This window comes from Loxodonta africana, chromosome 7, assembly GCF_030014295.1.
Source record: "Loxodonta africana isolate mLoxAfr1 chromosome 7, mLoxAfr1.hap2, whole genome shotgun sequence".
NCBI lineage: Eukaryota > Metazoa > Chordata > Mammalia > Proboscidea > Elephantidae > Loxodonta > Loxodonta africana.
Genome location: NC_087348.1, coordinates 74318071 through 74342274, shown reverse-complemented (window position 1 = coordinate 74342274; position 24204 = coordinate 74318071). Strand labels below are relative to the sequence as shown.

The following is a 24204-nucleotide window of genomic DNA, read 5'->3' as shown; positions in this document are numbered from 1 at the left end:
TAGAAGCAGCATCCTCAGAGAGCAGCCAAGTTTCAGGGTTCTGGGATCGAAGCCAGGGAAAGAGGTTAGCGGTCTGATTCTTCAGAACACTGAACCTTAAATCCCCATTTTCAGTTGTTAAATCCCCTTCCAGTTATTCTTGGTGGTTCCAACTTGTTCAGCTTCTCCAAAGGATGAAAGAATGAGTGAATGGTGAGAGTACTGGGTCTAAGTTATTTTACAGTCTTTCAAGTAATCGTCTTGTTTCAGCCTTCTATCCCTACCTTCTTGCTTTCCCAGATACCTGATGCCTCCAAATCCTGAGGCTTTCTTGGGCTTTGTGGAACTAATTTGCATATTGTTTGTGACCTGCCCTCCTCCCATATAGGTTTCTGCTTTCTCTGCTCTGGTAAATCAGTTGCTTGTCTTTTCCTCTCCAGATTCAAAGATTGTATTGACATTGCTTAGGTGCTGTTATCTCTTCTCCCATTTTCTTTGTCCTCATGGATTTATGTCACTAACATTCCTTTTGCTGTCATTTTAGTGGGGTTTCAAAAGGGAGTTGTATTTTCAGCCTGCCATTTAAAAAAAATAATTTAATTTTTTGATGGTAAGAATATACACAGAACATACACCAATTCAACAATTTCTACATGTACAATTCAGTGAGAATGATCACATTCTTCAAGTTTTGCAACCTTTGCCACCCTCCTTTACCAAATTGTTCCTACCCTTAACATAAACTCAATGCTTCCTAAGTTTTTTATCTAATCTTTTGAGTTGCTGTTGTCATAGTTCTTAAAAGAGCACAATGTTCAAGACAGACATTCTTTACTAGTTAAGCTAAACTATTGTTTGATTTTAAGAAGACTTCAGGGGATATTTTTAGTTTAAGGTTGAAAGATTATCTCAGGGCAACAGTTTTGGGATTCAGCCCACCATTTTTAACAAAAAGTTGTTCACAATAGTTTTGTTAAGGGGTCAGACATGTCTGACTGACTCGTTCTCCCTAGGAGGCTCTCAGTGTCTCAGACACAGGTTCCTGTTTGGCCCAGCTCCAGGCTCCTGGTATACAGAGATGTGTATTAAAGCTGCTGCTGCTGGGATTCCAAACCCATTTTTTCTTCCCTCTAATTGTCACTCTGCAACTCCTGCCCATTTTCCAACCCCTTACCTGCTTATACTAAGCCTTACCGTTTCTGAAATTCCACTCTCCATGAGGCATTCACAGCTGGATCCTCCTCTCCTGATGTCATTCCTCAGACCTCAGAATAGGCCTCCTTCACACACCCCTGTGGTTTAATTGGTCTTTAGGAAATTGGTTCACTTTAACATACTTTTTATTCCCCAATTAGTTTCTACATACCACAGAGAAGCTATTATGAGATATATGGAATTTCTGCAGAACTTTCAAAACAGGGCAATTGCTTCCTCGTATGGCCAGCCCCAGCACCAATCAAATTCTCATGCCCTTAGACAAGAAATGCTTTAGGTGAAGGGAAGACAACACTCAATACATGGAAGGTCAGCTCAATTGGACTGGACCAAAAGCAAAGAAGTTTCCGGGATAAAATGAATGCTTCAAAGGTCAGTGGAGCAAGGGCGGGGGTCTGGGGAACACCGTTTGCGGGGACTTCTAAGTCAATTGGCAAAACAATTCTATTATGAAATCATTCTGCACCCCACTTTGAAATGTGGCATCTGGGGTCTTAAATGCTAACAAGCGGCCATCTAAGATGCATCAATTGGTCTCAACCCACCTGGAGCAAAGGAAAATGAAGAACACCAAGGCCACATGACAACTAAGAGCCCAAAAGACAGAAAGGGCCACATGAACCAGAGACCTACATCATCCTGAGACCAGAAGAATTAGTTGGTGCCCGGCCACAACCGATGACTGCCCTGACAGGGAGCACAACAGAGGACCCCTGAGGGAGCAGGAGATCAGTGGGATACAGACCCCAAATTCTCATAAAAAGACCAAACTTAATGGTCTGACTGAGACTAGAGGAATCCCGGCGGCCATGGTCCCCAGACCTTCTGTTGGCACAGGACAGGAACCATCCCCGAAGACAACTCATCAGACATGAAAGGGACTGGTCAGCGGGTGGGAGAGAGACGCTGATGAAGAGTGAGCTAATTATATCAGGTGGACACTCGAGATTGTGTAGGCAACTCTTGTCTGGAGGGGGGATGGGAGGATAGAGAGAGAGAGAAGCCGGCAAAATTGTCACGAAAGGAGAGACTGAAAGGGCTGACTCAAGAGGGGGAGAGCAAGTGGGAGTAGGGAGTGAGATGTATGTAAACTTATATGTGACAGACTGATTGGATTTGTAAACGTTCACTTGAAGCTTAATAAAAGTTAATTAAAAAAAAAAAATTCTCATGCCCTTACCCATTTCCAGAATAAGCAAGATGAGAATCACTGGAGTGGTCCCCCAAGTATAAGATCATCCAATGTATCTGAGAAGTCCAGCATTTCATAACAGAACCCCCAGATACCTCACATTAGTTTGCCAACTGATGAAACCAAAGTTAAATTCCTGTTATCTAGGCTTACAATACAGAAGATTACTATATAGTCCCACTCCCTGTGAAACTCTACGGGGCAGTTCTACTCTGACCTGTAGGGTCGCTATGAGTCGGAATCGACTCGACAGCACTGGGTTTTGGGTTGTGTCCTTCAAGACTCTCCCCTGGCAAACACAAGTATCTCTACTAGATCATCTACACTCCCTCTTCCCAGCCTATTTCCCTGTTCAGGGTCTCAATGTATGTGTGCATGTGTGTGCGTACATGTGTGTGTGTAAAATGGAAGGTGTCCTTCATATTGGAGCATCTAGATTTCCTATACTAATTACAAATTGGGATGCCATTTTGGCTGCAGCAAAAGCAATCCCAGGATTAAAATCCCCTCTCTGATTATTATTGCTGGAAGAGGCATAGGTCCCAGAAGGAGTGCAAGAAAGGTACTGGACAGAAGGAACGAGACCTGTAGCCATTAGGCTGCTAGAATTTTTGGCTAGGTCACTACCTGAAAGCAGGTAAAGGCCCAGCCTTTTTCTCCATTCAGACACCTGGCAGCCTCATTCTTCCAGGACATACCACAACCTCTGAATAAAAAGGTCCCTGAGAAAACAACTGTCACAGTGCCGACACACTTGATACCATGTGAGAAACAGCTGCCAGCAGGTCATCAGCCAGAAAAGTAAGTGTGAACTGAGACAAAGCATATTATAGCTTAGGATGCACTGATATGGAAGGAAGAAGTGGCAGCTGACAAAGGAGTCAAAGCTATAGATACAGACTAGTTTGTCTCTGCTTTCAGATTTCTTGAGAACAGCAGTTTGCGACCCTTCAAAGCTGGGTAAGACGCTCCTAATTTCAGTCCAAATTAATGAGTGAGGGCCATGAGTCAACGAGAAGCTACATTTGATTCACAATGTTATTTAATAAATATGTGCTAGAATCAAAGAATTTTGGCATTGGAAATGACCTTGGAGGTCTCCTATCCAACCTTCCACCAATGCAGAAATCCCTTTCATAATATTTCTAGGAAATAATCATCTTGTCTTCTACTCACAGTGAAGAGAACCTAGAGTCGATTTCACTGTGCTCGATAGTTCTATAGTGACACTGCTTTGAGCCTTAGCGTTCCCTTCTTTATGGGAGTAGCACAGTCCATTGAATCAGGACATGCCTCTCAACAGCCTCCACTTGCCTTACCAGAAAGAACACTTTCCATATGACAGCTCTGAAGACAATAATCACGTTACCACTGTCGTTTCTGGATGCTCCAAAAACTGCATACATATCCCTGTCTTACAAATTACGTTTTCTACACACAGTATCCTTAATACTTCCACATAAAGGATGTATGTAATCGAAACCACAACATCATCTTCACAAGAACATTTCTTGTTAATCCAAGTTTTCCACCACTGTGCAAGTACAGATTTTTAAAAAATGAAAGTCAGGATGTATTTTTAACTCTGTTAAAACTTAATTTTGTTGGTTTCATTCTGTTGAAATGATTATAAATCTTGATTTTGTTGGTCGTCGCTTAAGAGTCAGGTTAGGTAAGCCTTTTGACATTTTCCACATTTAGAATAAATGGACAAAAATGACAGAAAACCTTTAGAGGTGAATGGTAGTATCTTTTTAGTGGTAACAGAACTTTAATTTTAGATTGTAATAACCATTGTCATAGTTGAGGCATGCTGTGTGCTATTTAACTATACTGTTTAAATATTTAAAATATTAACATTTAAAAGGTAAGTTTCCATCACCTGGAAAATGCATTTATTTGGAATACTATGTAGACAATGATTCTAAATGTATATTAAGGTTCATTCAACCCTTCTCGTTCCCACACCTCTATTTGTTTGAACTAAATAAGCATTTCCTTTCCTAGAAATAATCATACTCTGTTAACTAACCCACTATAAAACTTTGCTCTCATTTATATTCAACTTGAGTGCCTACCATATGCTAACCATTTAATGTGAATTATCTCATTTGACACTCCCAGTAAGTCTCTGAGATAAGTACTATTATTACTTGTTTGATAGATTACAAAACCAAGCTTAGAAAGGTTCATTAATTTGCCCAAGGACATGAAGGGCTCATAGCAATGGAGGAGCTGAGGACGAGAAATCACTGGACTCAGAAGACCCTCTGAGAGAAACACTGGTGCAATTAGGCTGTGCCTGGGCTCCCTTACCTTCCAGGCTCATGCCCTGACACAGAGACTTTGTCAGACAAACACACAGTGGGGCAAGATTTCACTTTATTATTACATCAATCTCACAAATAAACCCAGCACAACCAGAAACACAGGGTGGATAAAGTACCAATGGAAAGGCCTAGCAACAGAAGGAGGAAAGAATCCAGTTCATCTCCTCTATGTCCCCAGCCTGGAAAGATATTTCTATACACAGAGTGAAGGCGGCTGGCATACCAGGCAATCCATTCTACAGACACTTGGAGCTAAGGGATAGAAAATATTACCAGGCATGGTCTAGTACAGGGTTAAGAAAATAGAAAAATCAGAAACTCACTCCTCAAACGAGTCAGGTACAGAAATACCAAATGATAAAAACAATATTTTTCAACTCCCTGTATTAGAAATGGGTATCTAATAATGACTGAGATAGGTAGCAGTTCTACAAGGTTACTTCTTGCTACGGCCTGTCTTCAGAACTGTGACCTGGGTAGATATCCCCCGCACCCCCCAGCCCCCAGCCGGAAGCACCAAAGAGGATTTTCTAGGAGTCTGGGGAAAACTGACCCGAGACTGACCTTACCAGCTTACCTTGTCAGCCCTTCAAAAAACAGACCCAGGGCTCCTTCATGAACATCAAGGAGATATGGGCTATCAGAGTGATCAACCTGACAGCATTTAAAGAAGTCTAATGAAGACTTTCACAATTGTCTTTAGACATTTCTAGGTGACTCTATCAAGCCTGGGGTTTAAAGCACAATTATTTAGTTAGAGAATTTAAATGATTTGACTGCACTAAGTGAGACTGTGATATTGTAAGCTCAGGTCACCCCGATTGTTTCTATTCCAAAATTGGAAACCACTGACTCTCTGAGGCCAGAAGGATCACTAAAGGCCATATGATCATGAGATGAACTCACAGAGCCAGAAGACGTAGTATATATCCAGAACTTTAAAGTTCCTGGCCTTACTTGGTCCACAGGGAATCTAAATAAAGAGAAAGCAGGCCAAGGAACCTCCAACGTGCCTTAATTGTGGCTGAAGTCAAGGCTCAGAGAACTTTCAAGTCGGGAAGTAAGGTGTGAAGTATTTCAACTCAGTCCTATGAAAAGAAGCAGGGCAAAGTGGTGCTATGCTAAGTAAGGGAGCAGAGCAGGGAGGCCTCAATGCAAGGTGCAGGTCCCTCCTAGGTAAGAGAATAGGATGAAGTTGGAGGGGGCCCTGAAGGCTGGTAACCCTGTGATCACCCTGCTGATCTTCAGATGGGTCCTCCCCTACTGTGGCTATGTTTACTTTTTCCTCTAGCTTCCTCTATAGAGGCGAGTGGAAGGAGGCCTGGGAAATGACCCAGTGAGAAGTGGCTACAGCTGGGCTGACAGCTGTTCAAATTGGGGTCATCAAGTTCCTAGTCCTTGGAAACCTTCTGTGAGGTCAAAAATGTTTAGAGTTCCAAAGAGCTGTTTGGTAGGGGCAGTGGCTGAAAACCAGACTACAGATTCTTGGTGGGTGTGGCAAAGTTCAAAACAGGATCCATGAAACACCCTGGGAATTACTGTTACGGACCAAGGGCCAACTTGGGCATCTCTTAAAGGGACACCCACAGCTGGCTATACTTCTCCGAGTACTTCCGTGACTGGAAGGGAAACTTCATTAAGGTACCTATGTGCGTATGCTAACAAAAAAGCTTCAGGAAACCGCTGTGATCTCCCCAACACTTTGAGAGGGGTCACGAAATATCGTGCAGTTAGAAAAGCTTGCCCTTAACACTGCCAGCTCCTGCCCTGCCTCCTTCCTTGTACCAGTATAGAAATGAAGAGTGTCCCCACCACTCAATTTCCTGCCTAGATATTTCATTCCCTACCACCATCCCAGAAAGGTTTCTCAAGGTAAGCCTCCCCACCAACTGATTCTAACCAGTCTACTCCCTTCTATTCTGTGCCTGCTCTGGGTTTTTTAATCTCCTTTCCCTACCCCTGTTCCCAGGTGCTTCAGACCTTGGATCTGGGGGGTATAAAATGTCTGAGAACAATGCCCAGATTATTGACTTAAGCCTTCAATTCCATCTCAGAGAGGGATTAATGTTCCTCTATCTCCGTTCCTCCCCCTCCCACCACTTCTCTCCAAGAAGTTCAAGGTGAGAAACCATCTCATTCCTCTTTGTACTGTGAGCTTTCAGACACCATGATAAGAGCCTGAATGTGACACTTTGGGCCAGGGGACTTTTAGCAGCTTAGCACACAGGAGGGAGATCCCCCTAAAATCCATCCCTAAAGCATATTTTTCACTACCCTACTTTTTTACATATTCTCACCTCTTTGCTCTCCTCTAAAGGCTTGAAGACAAATGAGGAAGAGTGGGAGAATGAACATAGCCTTGGCTTGGAAGTCGAGCCTGAGTTCTAGGTGTCTTTCTGCCACTGACTCAGTATATGAGGTTAGGCAATCCACTTGTCTCTCCGGGCCTTTAAATGAAACAGTTGGACTTGATGATCTCTCTGGGTTCTTTCAGGTTCATACTTGAGTAATCAATAAATGAATCAGAAGAAATTCTAATTTCAAGACATAGGTCACCTGAACCTCTCTGAAACAGCTGAAAGGAAGTAAATATCAAGTTCCTGTTTTTAATACATTTAGCTGCAGGAAAAGAAGCAAGTGTTATCTATGGAGAAATAGAACCTGGCAGCCCCTATGCTTGGCTAATAAAAGCAAGTTCCTGCAGGAAGCAGAGATATAGGCCATAAATAAGACCTGGCAGTGTCAAAAGGTCTATAAATTAAGTGATCAAAGGAGTAAAAAACAATGGCTATAACCAGAAAGATCTCTAAGCACAGACTATAGTCTAGAGAGGTCTGGGTGGGAAGGAGCCCCTGGAGCTTCTATTGGAGGGAAGGACTTGGTCCACAGCAAGTCGCTACTGCATTTGGTACTGCAATCCATCAGCCTGGTGTGTGTGTGTATGTGCAGACACGCTGCAGGCTGTAGTTATGCTTCTGAAGTGCTGAAATGAGAAATATCAGAAGAAATGATACCAAATTTAAAAACGTTAGGCTGAAGACAATTTTAGTTTAAAAGCTATTCATCTTCCCCACTACTCTGTGTGATATCACCACTGCTCATTCTGAAGTATGGGACGGCAAACTCTGGGGATGGGCAGGGGCAAGCTTGTGATATTATTGGAGGCCAAAGGCAGGGCACAACCCATATCCTGGTTGATAATTCCCAGTTCCCTCCAGCTCATGGGCAGGTGGATTTGTCTTGATCTGACCCATATGGGCACTCACTTGTCTTCATTCAAGGAAACAGTCTCCACAAAAGGGATTTCTTCTTTGTCTGTCTTCCCCATGATCAGCTGGTGCTTATCCAGATTTATGATACACTGAAAACAAAAGAGAATCACTAGTCCCGGTTAATGACCCCATTTCAGAGAGGAAATATCAAAAGGAAAGTCAAATCAATCCTACCTTCAGGGATCGGAGTGTCTGGAGACCAAGGGACAAGTTTTTCTCATTGTCCTCTAGAAAAAAGCACAAATTTATGATTCAGCTATTTCCATGGTGGTTTAGAAGTTCAGCCTGATCACCATTAAGTTCCATCCATCTGTTTGTCTGTCCATCCATTCATCTGTCCGTTCGTCCATTCCACAAACACCTGTTGATTATCTATTAGATTAAATAAGTTGCTCAGGTCATATAGTTAAAAGGCAATAGGCCCAAGATTCAAACCTAGCTCTATCTTTTTAACTCTAAATGAAAAAGGCCTTTAGACAAAAACCAGGAACTTATACTAGTCTAGTATAGAATGCACAAGGGAAAGTATAGAAAGAGATATTGGGGAACTATCAAAGGATTAATGGAAGATCTTGCCTCTACCTCCAACTAGCTCATGGAAAGCTCTCAGACACTTGAACACAAAAATATCTGTTTCTTTTCCCTTGAATTTCTCCTGCATTACATACTCTTTTTCTGAGTGATTCTCAACATGTCTTGAATGTAGCTCAGGGCCCATCTGGTACTTTGAAAGGCAACAACTGGGACAAGGTCTATAGTACCGGAAAGTGGTAACCTGGGATTTTGAAAAAGCCAATACTTAAAAGCATGAGATCTCATGAGAGTTTGGTGGAGGTAGAAAGGTTTATATTGGGGGTCTTTTTTTTTTTTTTTTTTTTATATAGGTCCAGTCCCCAATTCTACTTACCAACCACAGCTGCTGCACAGTCCAAGCGGAGGGAGCCCAGTGTGATCACTAGGTGCTCAATCTGGCCCACTACTTTGAGATGCCGGGGTAGAGAAAGCTTCTCTACTTCATGTTTGTGAGATTTGACATGCTCCTTAAGCCTGCATCAGAGAGGAAGATACCAGAGTCTCCCTGGCAGATGTGTCTGGTAGAATCTGGTAAAGCCTACCTTCTGACCCACAATTGGAATTCCTCAGGGATCTCTTTGGATTAATTTACACAAAAAATGTTAACCAGCTTACACCTGTTGTTTCAGCATTTTGTCCTAAACATGCAAAGAGGATATCAAAAAACAAGACCTGGTTCCTATTTTCAAAAAGCTTACCTTGACTACCTGCATTGGTGAAAGGAGGGAGTTGACACACTCAGAGAATCCTATTTTGCACCCTAATCCCCAATTATGTGTGGGGCAGTTTAGTTAACAAGTCCTTTCTACCCATAATAGATCTCAGGGATGGCAGGTTAATCCATAGTTTTAGAAGATGCTTTGTTCAATGTCTAATTTTCTCTTCATCCTTTCTATGTCAGTCTATCCTCATCAGTCTCTCTTAGGTTATAAAGTCAGTGGGGGCGGGTACTTACCTGATAAGTGCATTGATACTGGTGTCCACAAGGAAGATTAGGGAGAAATTTCTAATTAATTTAACTTGTCCGTGCAGGGGAGGAAGGAAAGGAACAGCACCGAGGTTTTACACAGTTATGTAAGTTGACTGGAACAACTAGTACCTGAGCTATTACGGGTTGGTGGATAAATACTTAATTATGGACTTTCTGTGCCAATACTTCAGCTTTCTTCCATTTCCTCTCCTTTGCTGTTATAGTCCATCCAAAAGAAAAATAATTGCAGTTTTACAGATGGTTATTAATTCCTCTGGAATCGTGGCAGTCTGCTGCCTAATTATGCACCAGTATGTGATAGGTCTTTCTGGAACCATCACGTTGCACTATATCTCATCTATTCACATAAAGAGGCACAGGATTCTTCCCATAAGAGCACTTGTGCCCTGGACTCCCCCCATGACCCTAAATAGCAATATTCTAAGTCCATAGGTCCAGTTTCAAAGAGTCACAGTGCTGGTGAGGTGTGAGATGAGAAGGAACAGAGGTCGCTGATTATAAAAATCAAACCTTATGCAAACCCTACCAAAGAACATGGACATCTCAACTATAATTCAAATGGGCTACTGTATCTATCCTAGCGGTTGTCTCCTTACAGAAATTGGGGCTTGGGAATGATTTATCATATTTAAGGCTGGAGATGTGGAAAAAGATGCTGGGTTGATCTTCCTGATTCTGGGCTAGACCCCACAGCCCATCTGGTACTTTGGAGGAAAGAGTAAGAAGGAAAAGAAGTAAAAACAGAGATTGAGGAATAAGGGGGTAAGATAGAAAATGGTTTCCTCTGACTAAACGAGGCACAGACCAAATCTACCTAAAGTTATTTCATATCTGAGGTTTTGCCTCACATCCGATCATCAGCGGGATCCAATTTTACACATTCTTCACAAAGAGGAAACTACTGGTTAATCAGGCCAAGCAGCAATCGCAGCCCCATTGCCAGTTTTGACTCACATTTCTGGGGACAGGAAGGGTGGGCTCCAGAAACACCCTGAGTAAGCTGAGGCCAACTGTGTCCCTGCTTTTATTCATCTGGGGTACACCAACAGGACAACTCCTTCTAATTTGTTGTCTGGCAGATCAGGGCAGAACACACACTGAGCCAGGGATCTCACACTCTCTCGTGCCAGAGTCCAGAAGCCTCTGTTCCAAACTTAATAGGTGGACATTAATGGAAAGCCTAAGGCTTGACTGGCACACTGACTTCTACCAGCTGCCTGACAACCCACCACTCTTCCCCTCTGCTAAGGACTCTGGTTCCAGCTGAAATCTGAGTTCTTCATACTTTTTTTAGAGTGTCTGTGGAGATCCTCACCGTGTATAACCATAAAACAGATTCACAAAGAGTGCATTCACATCGGACTTCCACCCAGCACTGACGGCTACTTACCCCAATCTGTCCACACAGGCTGAGGAGATGAGATTATATTGACAGCCTGTGTCAACCAAGGCTTTCATATCCTTTCCAGCACACTGTGGAGAGGAAATACAGTGTTCAAAAGGAGCCAGAGGAGCAAAGAGAAAGGAGATCCAGACAGCAAGCAGCAGATGTCATATGAAAGACAGGGTTGGAGAGCACGCTTACAATCACGGGTTGGTACTCTGTCCCATCTTTACCCACTGCTGAGTCTGCCTTTCAGTGGCTCTCTTGCCTGCTGAATCCAGTGCTGACAAAGGAACCCAGAGACTTTGGGTGTTTTATTCCACACAACAGAGGAGTTTTTAATCTTTTTCTTTTTTAATCATCACACATCCTTTTGCAAATCTGATGAAAGCACTGGTTCTTCTTGCATAAAGATGCAAATGCAAACAAAATTTTTGCAAGCACTCCAGTGTTGCATGGAGTGCCTCCTTTTAAAGCCCATTTATGAATTTCATGATAAGACCCACAACTCTATAGTGTTTAGAGGAGAGGGCCCACTCTGAGGATCATAGGGGGCTTCCAAATCCTACTTTCCAGAAAATCCCAAAGCTGCCTCTCAGAACATTACCTGACAAGAAACCAAAATCATGTCATCATCCTCAGACTTCTTTAGACTCTCAGACTTAGCCTGATTGAGTCTGCTGGTCTTGGAGGCCCAAGGAACACGGCTGCTTCGGAGCTTAGATAGGTTGGTTTCCATGAGGCGTCTCTGCAGAATGTTATGAGGTTGCTTAAGGGATAGAAAGCAGAGGCTTCTTAGTGACAGGCCATTTTCCCCCTCTCCCACTGTCCCCAAGTGTCATAGAAATAATGAAGGAGCCTCACATAACTGAGCTCTACCGTTGCTTTTTATTTATTCTTCCTTCAAGTTGGAGCTTCACTAGTATTGTCAGAGCAGGTATATAAACCAATTTGCAGTAGGCCACTATGAGTGAATGAAAGAGCAAGAAAGGACACTGGGAGATGTCGATAGAGGCAACGAATATTCTGTGGCTAAAGAGAACTAGGGAACCTTATAATTCAATCTACTTCGGCCTGCTGTCTCCTCTCCCCTTACAAGGGCATTACAGGTGAAAAGTGGCATTATTCTTTGTAGAATACATGATTTTTGTATCTTCCCAGGTGACTGTAAATCAATCCCTCACAGAACGGGCAGCTCGTTCTCACAGGCTGAAGAAACCTTCCTAGCCCTGGTAGTCAGAAGCTCTTCTAATTTCTATTCCAAGTCTTACTGCCTCATAGTCTTATTTCTTGGACCCAGTCTGCATACACCTGGCTCTCCTGTGGGTTGAGTCACTGATGGAGGTGGAGTGGGCTAAGAAGACAGGAATTCATACCTTTTGAGTAGCACTATCAGGAAACACACTTTGCAGCCTGGCAGAACCGACAAGAATCATCCTCACTGATATCCGCTAGACTCAAACCACTGGCTTCTCCTGTCATATGCTTGTTATCCATTCCCTTTCTCTTCAACAAACCAAAAAGTGAGGGTATAAAAGGAGATACAAAAAGGAGGCAAGAAGCAAGTTCCTTATATCTATGCCAGGATACCTAATGTCAGGAAGCAGAATAAGGAGTTAAAGCCTGTTCTCTGACAGAGTTCAGGAGAGTTTCTAGGGCAGATATACCCATACTCTACTTTTCCTACCCAAAATGGCTTCTAGGAAGCATAAGCCACCTCTTGAAAAAAAGTAATTTGAATTGATAAATGTCTGTATGCAAACATTTTATCCCCCAGTTTACAATAACATTCAAAATCCTCCAAGGATAGTCTAACCCCAAGCTTCTATTTAACGTACCAGATGGCACTTTAATTCTAGGGGGAAGACAATCACTCTTAGAAGTCCAGAGCCTAGAACATTCCTTGGGAAGGGGGAAGAACTGCAGAAGGTCTTCATTATCTGTCACTTTACAGATTTCTACAGAAGAATGGAGTCAGAGCCGTGACTCACTGTAACCCCGGTGAGGTGAAGAAATGGAGTCCCAAAATACACTGATTGTTGGCAAAGCAGGTTCTAAATTAGCATCCTTGGGAAAAAGGGAGGAGGGAAGGCACTTATAAAGAAAATAAGAGCATCTTAGTTTCATAAAGAGCTAGAGGAAATATAAACTCTGTCAGTATTTCCTGATGCTACCCTAGGAGAATGCTTTGTTCCTCAAAAGAAGCAGAAATTATTCATTCTAAACTCTGTCTGTCACTAACAAGCCTACATTCCTAGCTAAAGCCACACTAAGCAAGATGTTTGTTTCTGTCAGCCTACACTTAGAACGATCTTCCTTTTTCATTTGTCCAGTTTTCACATGCATATGAGGTGAGTGAAAATACCATGGCTTGGGTCAAGTACACCTTAGTAAAAAAAAAAAAAAAAGGAAAGGAAGACCAAAGAAGAACTGACACATTTGGATTGTGGTTTTAGCAAGGAATATTGAATACACTATGGACTGCCAGAAAAATGAACAAATCTCTCTTATAACAAGTACAGCCAGAATGATCCTTAAAAGTGAGGATGGTGAGACTTTGTCTTGCTTACTTTGGACATGTTATCAGGAGGGATCAATCCCTGGAGAACATCACACATGGTAAAGTAGAGTTATCAAAAAAGAAGATGACCCTCAATGAGATAGATTTACACAGTAGCTGTACCAATGGGCTCAAACATGGCAACGACTGTGAGACTGGCACAGGACTGGGCAACATTTCATTCTGTTACACCATAAGGTCGCTATGAGTCGGAAATGACTCAACAGCACCTAACAACAACAACAACAACACTTAGCATGATTAACTGGGATAAATTGGATTTGTAAAACTGAGGACTGGAAAGGGCTTCAAAGAAGCTATCTAATCAAAGCCCTCCTATTTAGTCTAAGGCTTGGGGTCCTTCTTCTATACTGGTCTTGGTGAACACCACTTCACCTGGTCACACTTTATTTTGCAGATAAATCTAATCATTGGACAGATGAGACAGGTGAAGAAAGTTCTGAAACAATTCTCCTTGAAGTAATCCCTCTTCTGTATTTTCCTCCCTACCTCCTGGATCCTTCTCCCATAGGCTATAAAATACACTCAAAGTTCTCATCTATCGGGGAGCAAACTTCCCCCACAAAAACTTAAGTCTTGCCTCCTCAACCCTATATCCTCCTCTAACATGGCCTTGTCTTGAATGGTCTTTAAAAAAAAAAAAAACTTAAATCACAATGTCTATTTCCTGATATACTGTATTTTCTTCACTGAAATCACTTCTGTTTTGATAGAAATGACCCCCTAATTTCTAAATGCAATAAACATTTTTCATTCTTCATTTAATTTCTCATTTGGCCCTCCAGACTGTGTCTTTATTTGTTCTTTAGTAACCAAAAAAGCTTCAAAAACAATACCTATCAATGTAAAAAATTCAAGTATCACTAAAATATAAAAAATTTAAAAAGCAAGCCTCTCCAATCTTTTAACCCCTCGTTAGTTCCACTCTCTACAGAAAACTATTAGGATTTAGAAGCATATCCTTCCAAAACTTTTAATACATTTATAAGCACATTATAAGAATAAGATCATACTATAATACTGTTCTGAAATTCCATTTTCATTTAATATATGAAAGGCATTTTTCTATATCAGTACATATAGTTCTCATTTATTTTCGTAACTAGAAAGTATTCATATTATAGCTCAGGGACTGCAAATTTGCAGCCAATAAACCCATATGACTCTCAGAGATGTTTTTCTTTGGTCACTTTACTACGCCTGCATGTTTTAAGTGACAGTGTAACTGTATATCTACCTCTGCTCCCAACCAAAATTTTACTAAATTTCAGTAAAGAAATAAGAAAGCCTAAAAACACAAGGACAAAGAGAATAATAGTAAACAAGAGAAAAAGAGAGATGTTGACAAAAATTTTGGAACCTGAAAAGCAGACAGAAAAATTGAAACTGACCCAGACTACAGAAAGTTAAGCAATTAATGCTATTTCACTTCATAGACCCTGAAGCAGCACTGTCTGTGCTCACCAAAATCCGTGTTATCTTTTTCTTTATTAGCAGATACCTAGATTATATTTCCCAGCATTCATTCCTTGCAATTAAGTGTGGCTATCTGACTGAATTCTAGCCATTGGAAGGTGAGTAGAAGTGACATATGTCACTTCTAGGCCTGACCCACAAAAATCTCCCATGTATACTCCTCCATATTCTTTCCTCTTCTGACTAGGCTAGAATGGAGATTAGGGTAACCTTCTTAGAAGCCACAAGTTAAAGACAGAAGAGCCCTCTCAGCCTTGATCTCTCAATAATAATAAGAGGGCTGTCTTGCTGGCCCTTCTACTAGTACTGTTCCTTAAGAAAAATTAAACTATTATGTTTGAGCTATTTTGTATATATTAGAGAGAGAGAGAGAGCTGGAGGGTGTGATTATCACTGGAATAAGATTTCGTTTAAGGCCTGTATAAGACTCCCACTTGACTCAGACAACTGGGAAGAAAGCCAGAAATTTACTCTTTGGAAAGACTCTAGATATCTGGAAAAGGTAAAGATGAGGGTCTACACTGAGCCAGAATTAAAGAACATGAGTTTAAAGACTAAGAGGGCCCATATGAAGCCTAACAAAATGAATGATAAAAGATCCACACTAAGATTTCACATCACTGTAAAATTTTGGAATATAAAGGATGGCAAAGATTCCAAAAGTTTCCATAGAGAAAAAAACAACCCAAATACAAAGGATTGGCAAGAATGGCATAGTAACAATGGAAGCTAAGAGATAATGCAATAATACTTTTACAAGTCTGATAGTACTTAATTTCTAAACCTAGTCAAACTATCAATGAGGACTCAGGAAAATTTATTTCCCATGCTCCAGCAAAGCAAGGGAAATAAACCAACAACGAGAAAAGCATGGGATCCAAGAAATAAAGGATCCAACAGAGAAGACAGGCAAAGGAAATTCTGAGAATAGCATTGGAGGAGAAGTCCAGGATATAGGTTGTGTAGCAGGTCTACAGAGCAATCAGTCAAAAATGGATTGAGAGGACAGAGGACTCTGGGTCAGATGTTTCCAAGAAAAAAAATGGACCTGATAGATGATCTACAGTTTTAAGGTATTAGGAGAAGATTTAAACTTTTATCAGAGAGTCTGGGGATAAACTGCTAATAGATACATAGAAAAATACATAAGGCAATTATTAACAAATAAAAACAAATATTTGTACAAAAAAGGAAACAATCATAGTACATTATTTGACTCAGCTGTGAATAAACGTAGTCATAATACTGTAAGCAGTAAATGCTGATTTAAACTAAAACACTTATTTAACAGAATAGTTCTAGGAGAAAGGACAGGATAGGAAGGTGTAAGAGAATTAAACCCTCATCTATTTTATAGAAAATTAATATATAATGTTAAAATCAATAAACCAAGAAATAGTGGTATCACCATTTATTTAGAAATATGGATATCCCTAACACAAGGAACAGTTAAAAGTGTTTTCAAGTTTTAAATTACACACATGTATTTTTTAATTTAAAAAATGAAATGAAAAAATATACCGTATATCATTCAGCCACAAGAAAAGCCAATTTACAGTGGCTTAAATGGAGGTTTATCTTTTTCTCATAACAAAAAGTCTGGAAGCAGATGCTGCTGGCATTGACTCAGCAGCTTAAGAACTTTAGGGCTACTGTTTCTGTAATTTTCTTGGATATTCCCTCATGGCCACAAGATGAGTGCCCCAGCTCCAGGCATTACACCCACATTCAAGGAATGAGCGAGGAGGAAGGGACTATGCTAATACAATCTGTTCCTTTTATCAGGAAAGCGAAAGCCTTCCCAGAAATTCCCTCAGCAGTCTTCTGCCTGTATCTTCTTGGTCAGAACTCTCATGGCCACTCTTAGCTACAAAGGAGGCTGAGAGAGAATTTAGCTTTTCTAGCCTCTTTAGGGAGCCCTGGGGGCACAGCGGTTAAGAACTACAGCTATCTACGGCCTGCTAGCCAAAAGGTTAGCAGTTCGAATCCACCAGCCACTCCTTGGAAAACCTATGGGGCAGTTCTACTCTGTCCTATGGAGTCGCTATGAGTTGCAATCAACACAATGGCAAAGGGGTTTTGGAATCTCTATAGAGGAGACAGGCAGATAAAAGAGGGTTGAGAATGGGTGATGATTTACGCAACTAACAGTGTCTGCCAGATTGTGCAAAAATTAAAGCGTGAGCATATACATCCACCAACACTGTAATTTAGGTAGATGTTAATGCCAGGTTACCCTATAATCAGCTTAGCACCTTGTTTTCTTACACCTGCCCTACTTTCTGCATTTTAAAAGAGCACATCCCCTGCAGACATTTTTGTTCGTAGTACAAATATACCTCAATTTGGCTATTTCCCTATTAATGGACATTTAGATTGTTTCCACAATTTTTGCCATTAGAAACGATGCTGCAATAAACTCAACACTGTTTTGCTTGAAACTCTCCTCCACTGGTTTCTAAAACCATCTCTCTGTTTATTCCATGCCTGTCTCTTTCACTGGTTCTTCAGCTCTTTTCTTCATTAGTGTTCCTCATTGCTTTATCCTTGATCCTTTTCTCGCTCTACATATTCTCCAGGCAATTTTATCCACTTTCTCTGCACAAATTCCTACCTTTATGACTATGACTCTATCTCAAGACCAGACCTCACTCTTGAGTTTTAGACCCATGGATCCAACTGCCTATTTGAACTTCTCCACTTACACATTCCATAGGCACTTCACACTTAACTTGTCTCACTGATCTTTCCTCAAAATTTGCACTTTCTCCCTTACTCTCTACCTTAGTGAATAAAATTCTGCCTTCTTAACATCACTCATATTTTCCTTTCTATTTCTACTGCTACTGCTAAGTTCAAGCCATCTCCTAAAACAGTACTTTCATGATTCCTACAGAGGTTCTCTTGCCCACCATCAAATACAAAATCCTCAATTTAGCATTCAAGATCTTCCACAAACTATTACTCTCCTCCCCATCTCATCTTTAATTGTTTCTTCATAAAGGCTTTTGACTTCTGAGTATCACTTTTCTCTAAGTCTCACTTTCCTTTTCAGTGATAAAAAGGGTCTGAGCTCCAAAGTTCTGTTCAGTTTTAATATTCTGGGTCACGTCCTTTCCACCAAACTTATACTCATTCTTGATTCTTCTCTTTCCTGCACCTCCCATCCCAAGAATCATTGTTTCCTCCAAACTATATCTGGAATCAATCTGCTTCTCCCTATTTTTCCTAACTCCAGCCTAATCCAAGCAACCATCGTTTCTTATCTGTACTGCAACAGTCCCCTAACTTGTCTTTTGCCTCTTTTTTATTCCTTCTCCAGTCTATTCTCTGCATAGCATCCAGAGTGAGCTTTGAATAAGGTAAGTCCCTTACTCAAAACTCTTCAATGGCTTCCAGTGGTTCTTTAAACAAAATTCAAACTCTTTACCATGGTCTTCACTTACTGTCTGTGTCTGCTTTCATGCTACAACAGCATTGTTGAGTAGTTGAGACAGAGATTGTTTGGCCTATAAAGCTGAAAACATTTACTATTGGTCCGTTACGGAGAATGTTTGCCAGTCCCTGACAGCAGCGGTTAATAGCATATGCTTTGGAGTCAGACACAGTTGAGTTCAAGTTAGTAAGTACCTCAGAGTGCTTTTGTGAGGATTAAATGAGATGATCCATATAAAGCACCTAATACTGTCAGATATAGAGTAATATCTCAAACAATAATAACCATATGCATGTTGTCGTTGTTAGGTGCCGTCGAGTTGGTTCCGACTCATGGTGAGCCTACCAACAATAGAACAAAACACTGCCTGATTCTGCACCATCCTCACAATTGTTGTTATACTTGAGCCCATTGTTGCAGCCACTGTGTCAAACCAAAAAGGTTCTTCCTCTTTTTCACTAGCCCTTTACTAAGTATGATGTCCTTCTCCAGGGACTGATCCCTCCTGATAACATGTCCAAAGTGTGTGAGACAAAGTCTTGTCATCCTCACTTCTGAGGAGCATTCTGGCTGTACGTCTTCCAAGACAGATTTGTTTGTTCTTCGGGCAGTCCATGCTGTATTCAATGTTCTTTGCCAACACCACAATTCAAAGAAATCAATTCTTCTTTGGTCTTCCTTATTCTTTGTCCAGCTTTAATACGCATATGAGGTGACTGAAAACACCATGGGTTGGGTCAGGTGCACATTAGTCCTTAAAGTGACATCTTTGCTTTATAACACTTCGAAGAGATCTTTTTCAGCAGATTTACCCAATATAATGTGTCATTTGATCTCTTGACTGTTGCTTCCACAGTACTGATTGTGAATCCAAGTGAAATGAAATTCTTTACAACTTCAGTATTTTCTCCATTTATTATGATGCTGCTTATTGATCCAGTTGTGGACTATATACATATGCATTTTAAATTCTCACGGGTAGCTTAAAATAGAAGCTTGACACTATTCACTTTTATTTCCCTAGAAGATCCTGAAATCATCTTACTCCATTTTAGTGTTCATACACTGTCTGTGGATAAACGCAGGTTCCCGACTCACTCTCACTTCAAGCCCACTATACATCTCTATCTCTAGCCTTGGAAAACTAAAAAAAAAAAAAACTAAAAGGGCACTAATATCTATGCCTTCTCTTCACTTACTAGCTAAATACATAACACATGACCCATTCTACCCCATGGGAACAGAGACAGATTGTCCTTGGGTTTGCAGGTGCTCAAAAACATATGAGAATCTACCTAAGGCAGACTGTCACATTGCCCCAGGCCTTCTATGTTCTGTCTTGTTGCCTTTGACTTTGCCTCGTGACCCATCAGACATGTCATTTCAAAAAGAACAGCCTTCTTCCTGATTGTTACCTACTTTGTAGATTGGTTTGAGAGGGTGGTTTCTCAGCTGCCCACGGTAGGCTGCATTTTTTGAAGAAAACATTTCACACATGAATGGAGAATTGGACCAGATAACTGTAAAGTACTTCTTACTCTGAAATTCTACAGAGCACTTCCTGGAGGCCACTTTCTCTATACCATGCTGTAAGCAGATGTTGGTCTCCATCCCTATTGTTACACCAGGCCAGAGTAACCACTTCTTCCACTGAACGCCTCTAGCACTTACTGACTGTAACATCTTAACAACCTGGTGGTGTTGGACTGGAGAACTTTGGAGCCTTAGAAGAGAGCACAAAACACCTGTACAACATCAGGGTCTGGGCCCAAACTGAAGATTTCCAGTCACAGTTGCATCCTAACAATACCCATTGCTATTGAGTCGATTCCGACTCACAGCAACCCTACGGGACAGAGCAGGACTGCCCCAATAGCGTTTCCAAGGTGCAGCTGGTGGATTTGAACAGTCAACCTTTTCAGTTAGCAGCCATAGCTCTTAACCACTGTGCCACCAGGGCTAGCAAACATCCTTTGAACACCTACTAAATTATGGATGTCTGTGGCATTATGGGGAAACTCTGGTGGCATAGTGGTTAAGTGCTATGGCTGCTAACCAAAGGGCTGGCAGTTTGAATCTGCCAGGCGCTCCTTGGAAACTCTATGGGGCAGTTCTACTCTGTCCTATAGGGTCACTATGAGTCAGAATCGACTCGACGGCACGGGGTTTGGTTTTTGGTTTTGGTGGCATTATGGATGTCTAATCTATAGGGCACCACCACCTGCTGCTCTAATTGACAAGGATTATGATCAGCTATATCAGACACTCAGAGAATAGGGTTAGTGAAATGAAACTGGTCATTTTATGCTTAGTTGGCTTTGCTGTTTTCTACTGTCCTCCCCTCATCTTCATTCCTAACTCTAGTCGATTTTGCTACGGCATTTGGCTATGAACAAAATCATTTATAGATAGGAAAGCAAAACTCACTCCCTACTGCTGGAAGAGTAGATGCATAGCCTGATGTAAATGTATGTATATGTAGCCCTGGTGGCATAGTGGTTAAGAGCTCGGCTGTTAACCAAAAGGTGTGCAGTTCAAATCCATCAGCTGCTCCTTGGAAACCCTATAGGGCAGTCCTGCTCTGTCCTATAGTGTCACTGTAAGTTGGAATTGACTTGACACCAATGGGTTTTTCAATGGGTAATATCATCATATAGGAAAGACAGTATACTATCACATGACATGACTGTTTTAAAATTTTTTAAAGTCCTTAGAACAATGAGAAGAATATTTATGAATGTGGCAGCTAAAATAAAATTACAATAAGCAAGACTCCAAGAACAGTGGGTTTTTTTTTTTCCCCTCCAGATTCATCTAGCTGTTTTATAATAAATCAAATATAGTATTACTCACATGTACCTCTGGGTTTAGTTCTTAATGTAATACAGAATGAGCAGCACAAGATGAAAGGACAAACAAAATACGAGAGCCAGACACAAGAAATAAGATTAATTTTCCACAGTAGACTTTGTGGCACCCAAACAGGAATCAGGCAAAGGCACTTTTCTGGGGCCAAGAGAACAAGACCACCTTTGACTGTTCATGGGAACCCTTTGCCAATCCAAAAAGGGTTGGCAGGCTGTCATCAAACAGTGAAAACTACAGAAACTGCATGGAAAGAGGTAGACAACTCAGAAAACCCAGCATACAATCTGAACACAGGTCACTAAGTCTGAGGAAAAACAACCTATGATCTTCACGCTAGCACAAATCCCAGAGTCAATGAAAATTAATTCATTCTTTGCCTTCGCCTACATCTTCCTCTGAAGCCATTCTCTCCTTTGTCTTGTCCCCCCTCTACTGAGTTTGTACTATAATCCACTTCAAGCAAGAGCTCTTCAGTCAATTTTGGCATCCTCCAAATTTCACTTCCAGTGAAAGAAAATGGCTTCAAAACTCCTCTATCCTACCAGATGGATCCACAAAGTAAAGTGATAAGAACATGCTTCTAAGGTTATTCCTAAGATTGTACCAAGGCAACAATGTCAGTTCCAAGAGAACTAAGCATGCCGCCTCACCCCAGCACTCACAGTTTCCTAGCCATATCTCAGTCTGCCTTGGCTTCTGTGACCTGTTCTAGCTCTTCTGTGCAGTCACTTGCACATTAAAGGTGTGAGAACAGTGACAATGTAGCGGGGAGGGGGAAAGGGGAGGAAGTGTGAACTATGGTTCAGGGCCTCACAGTTAACTGCTGTATGTCACATCCATGGCAATACCCTGCTTCTTGAGGATGCTGCCTCCTTGCAGCCTACTACCTATGCTCTATCCTATCAGATCCTGGGTGGGTCAGCTGAGAGAGACAGGAGTCAAAAAAGCAGGTGGAACTCTCCCTACTTAGGATGAAGTAGTATAAAGAATCTTAGGTAGAAGGATAAAGAGGATACAGGAGATCCCTCAGGGCTGGGGAATTCTTTGACAGCCCAGGACAATCAAGTGTGCCTCATATTTTACATCCAGTGTGGAAGGAAGAAAAAAAATTCCACATTTTGATTTGTCTCCTAATACTTCCCTCTTTATTAGTTCCTGAGGCTTCCAGGAACTAGAATTATTTTGGCCTAAAAGTTGGAAGACTTGGACCAGATTTGCTAATTGAATCTAGAGTGCATTAAAGACAGGAGAAACAGACTTATGTCTTTTCTAGGAATACATTTCAGTCTCTCACCACTCTGGGTTAGCATGAGTCATATTATCTTGTGGCTTGTGCATGAAAAATAATTTTTTAAAAACAGGGCACGATAACTGGGGTAGACATCCCCTGCACATAATTAAAAGGGATTATCACAATGGGGGTAGGGCTAATCTGATATTGGTATCTGTACGAGCTGTTTTGTTGTTTTTTTTAAAGAAAGTGGATGCAGAAGTTCTGCCCTCCATAGTCATCCTAGGGCTGGAAATGGCAATTTCAGTGAATCAGGGCTGACAAAGCTCCAATTTAACATTCTAAAGGCTAAGAAAAAAAGAAAAGAAAAATTACACAGAGCACTGATTTCAACTGTAAGATAAATTTAATTAATGTTTCATGAATTACTGCCCAGATGGATAAAGCAATCATGAAGTTTAAGAGAACAAACTACAAGAAAACTCTAGATAAAAGTACAAAGTTAAACATACATTTGGCCCAGCACCACTCCAGTGACTGAGGTCTAAGAATCAGACTAGGAATTATACTGGTAAACCCTTACCCATCCATCCCCATCCTATAGACAGAGGACAGAGTGGTCTTTGAGCCCAGACTTCCTCCCAGTCCTGGGGCTTCTGGGGCTACTGCGAAGGAATCCCTTTGTACAACCCTGCTAGAAAAAAGACTGCGCCAGCCCCAGCTCCACACATGAGCTAGTCAGTGACATCAAGCAGCCGGGTTTCCTCCCCCCTCGGGGCTAAGAATGATGAAGAGAGATTTGGGGTTCAGGAAACCTTCACGCTCGCTTTTTTCTCTCTCCACACAGGATGGAAGGACAAAGGTAGACACCACCAAAATCACACTGAGAAGCAAATTTTTTTCATAGAGGAAAAATAAGATTCAACCAAAGTGCCAAGAAACCCTCCTTCCCGCTTCTTTGTCTCCTTTTCACATCCATTAAGAGTCACCTCTGCCTGGGTCATAGGACTGGCCAAGCAGTCTCTGGGGCAGCGGGAGCTTCCCTCGTTGCCAGGCTCAAACTCTGCATTAATAATGGGAAGGAAGGACCACCTGAGAGCAAGGGGGCACGGCAAGGTCTCTCATTCGGGAGAAGAGCGACGCAAAGGGAAGAGGCAGCGAGGGAGGGAGCGCGAGCTAAGAAAGCCAAGAGGGAGTCCTGAGATAAACCGAAGCAGGGGGATCCTAGCTGGAGAGGGATCCGTGACAGAGCAAGAGGCAGGCAGCGGACAGCTGCGGGCCGGGGCGGTGACTCAGTGAAAGCGGCTACGGGCGGGCCCGGAGGAGACTGCGCCGCGCGAAGGTGAGGGGCGGCGAGGGCCACGGCGCGAGCGGGCGACGGCGCGAGCCGGCGACGGCGCGCGCGGGGATCCTGAGGCGGCGCGGCGGCAGGGGCTCACCGTGTCCTTGGACGAGCCCAGCTTCTTGAGGCCGTCCAGGGGCAGCAGGTCGGCGGAGTCCTTGTGGATGAACTGCACCGCCTGCTTCATCCGGCGCTGCTGCCGCAACGACGCCGCCTCCCGCACGTCGGTCTCCTTGCGGCCACCCTCGGTGAGGAGCCCTGAGTAAAACATCGCTGAGGCGCCCGCGGCCCAGCGTCCCCGGGCTCCCCGCTCTTCACCCGCCCTCAGCCTCGA

General features: G+C 42.1%; 1 protein-coding gene across 1 annotated transcript; it reads right to left on the bottom strand.

Moving 5' to 3' along the window:
* Positions 1-1632: 1632 nt before the first annotated feature.
* NRIP3 (nuclear receptor interacting protein 3) lies at positions 1633-24204 on the bottom strand. Its single transcript, XM_010592244.2, has 7 exons — positions 23968-24204; positions 11544-11705; positions 10943-11025; positions 8896-9035; positions 8163-8215; positions 7983-8077; positions 1633-7699 (listed from the first exon to the last, which is right to left on the bottom strand). The coding sequence occupies exons 1-7, from the start codon at positions 24139-24141 to the stop codon at positions 7684-7686; spliced, it is 723 nt and encodes a 240-aa protein (XP_010590546.1). The 5' UTR covers positions 24142-24204; the 3' UTR covers positions 1633-7683.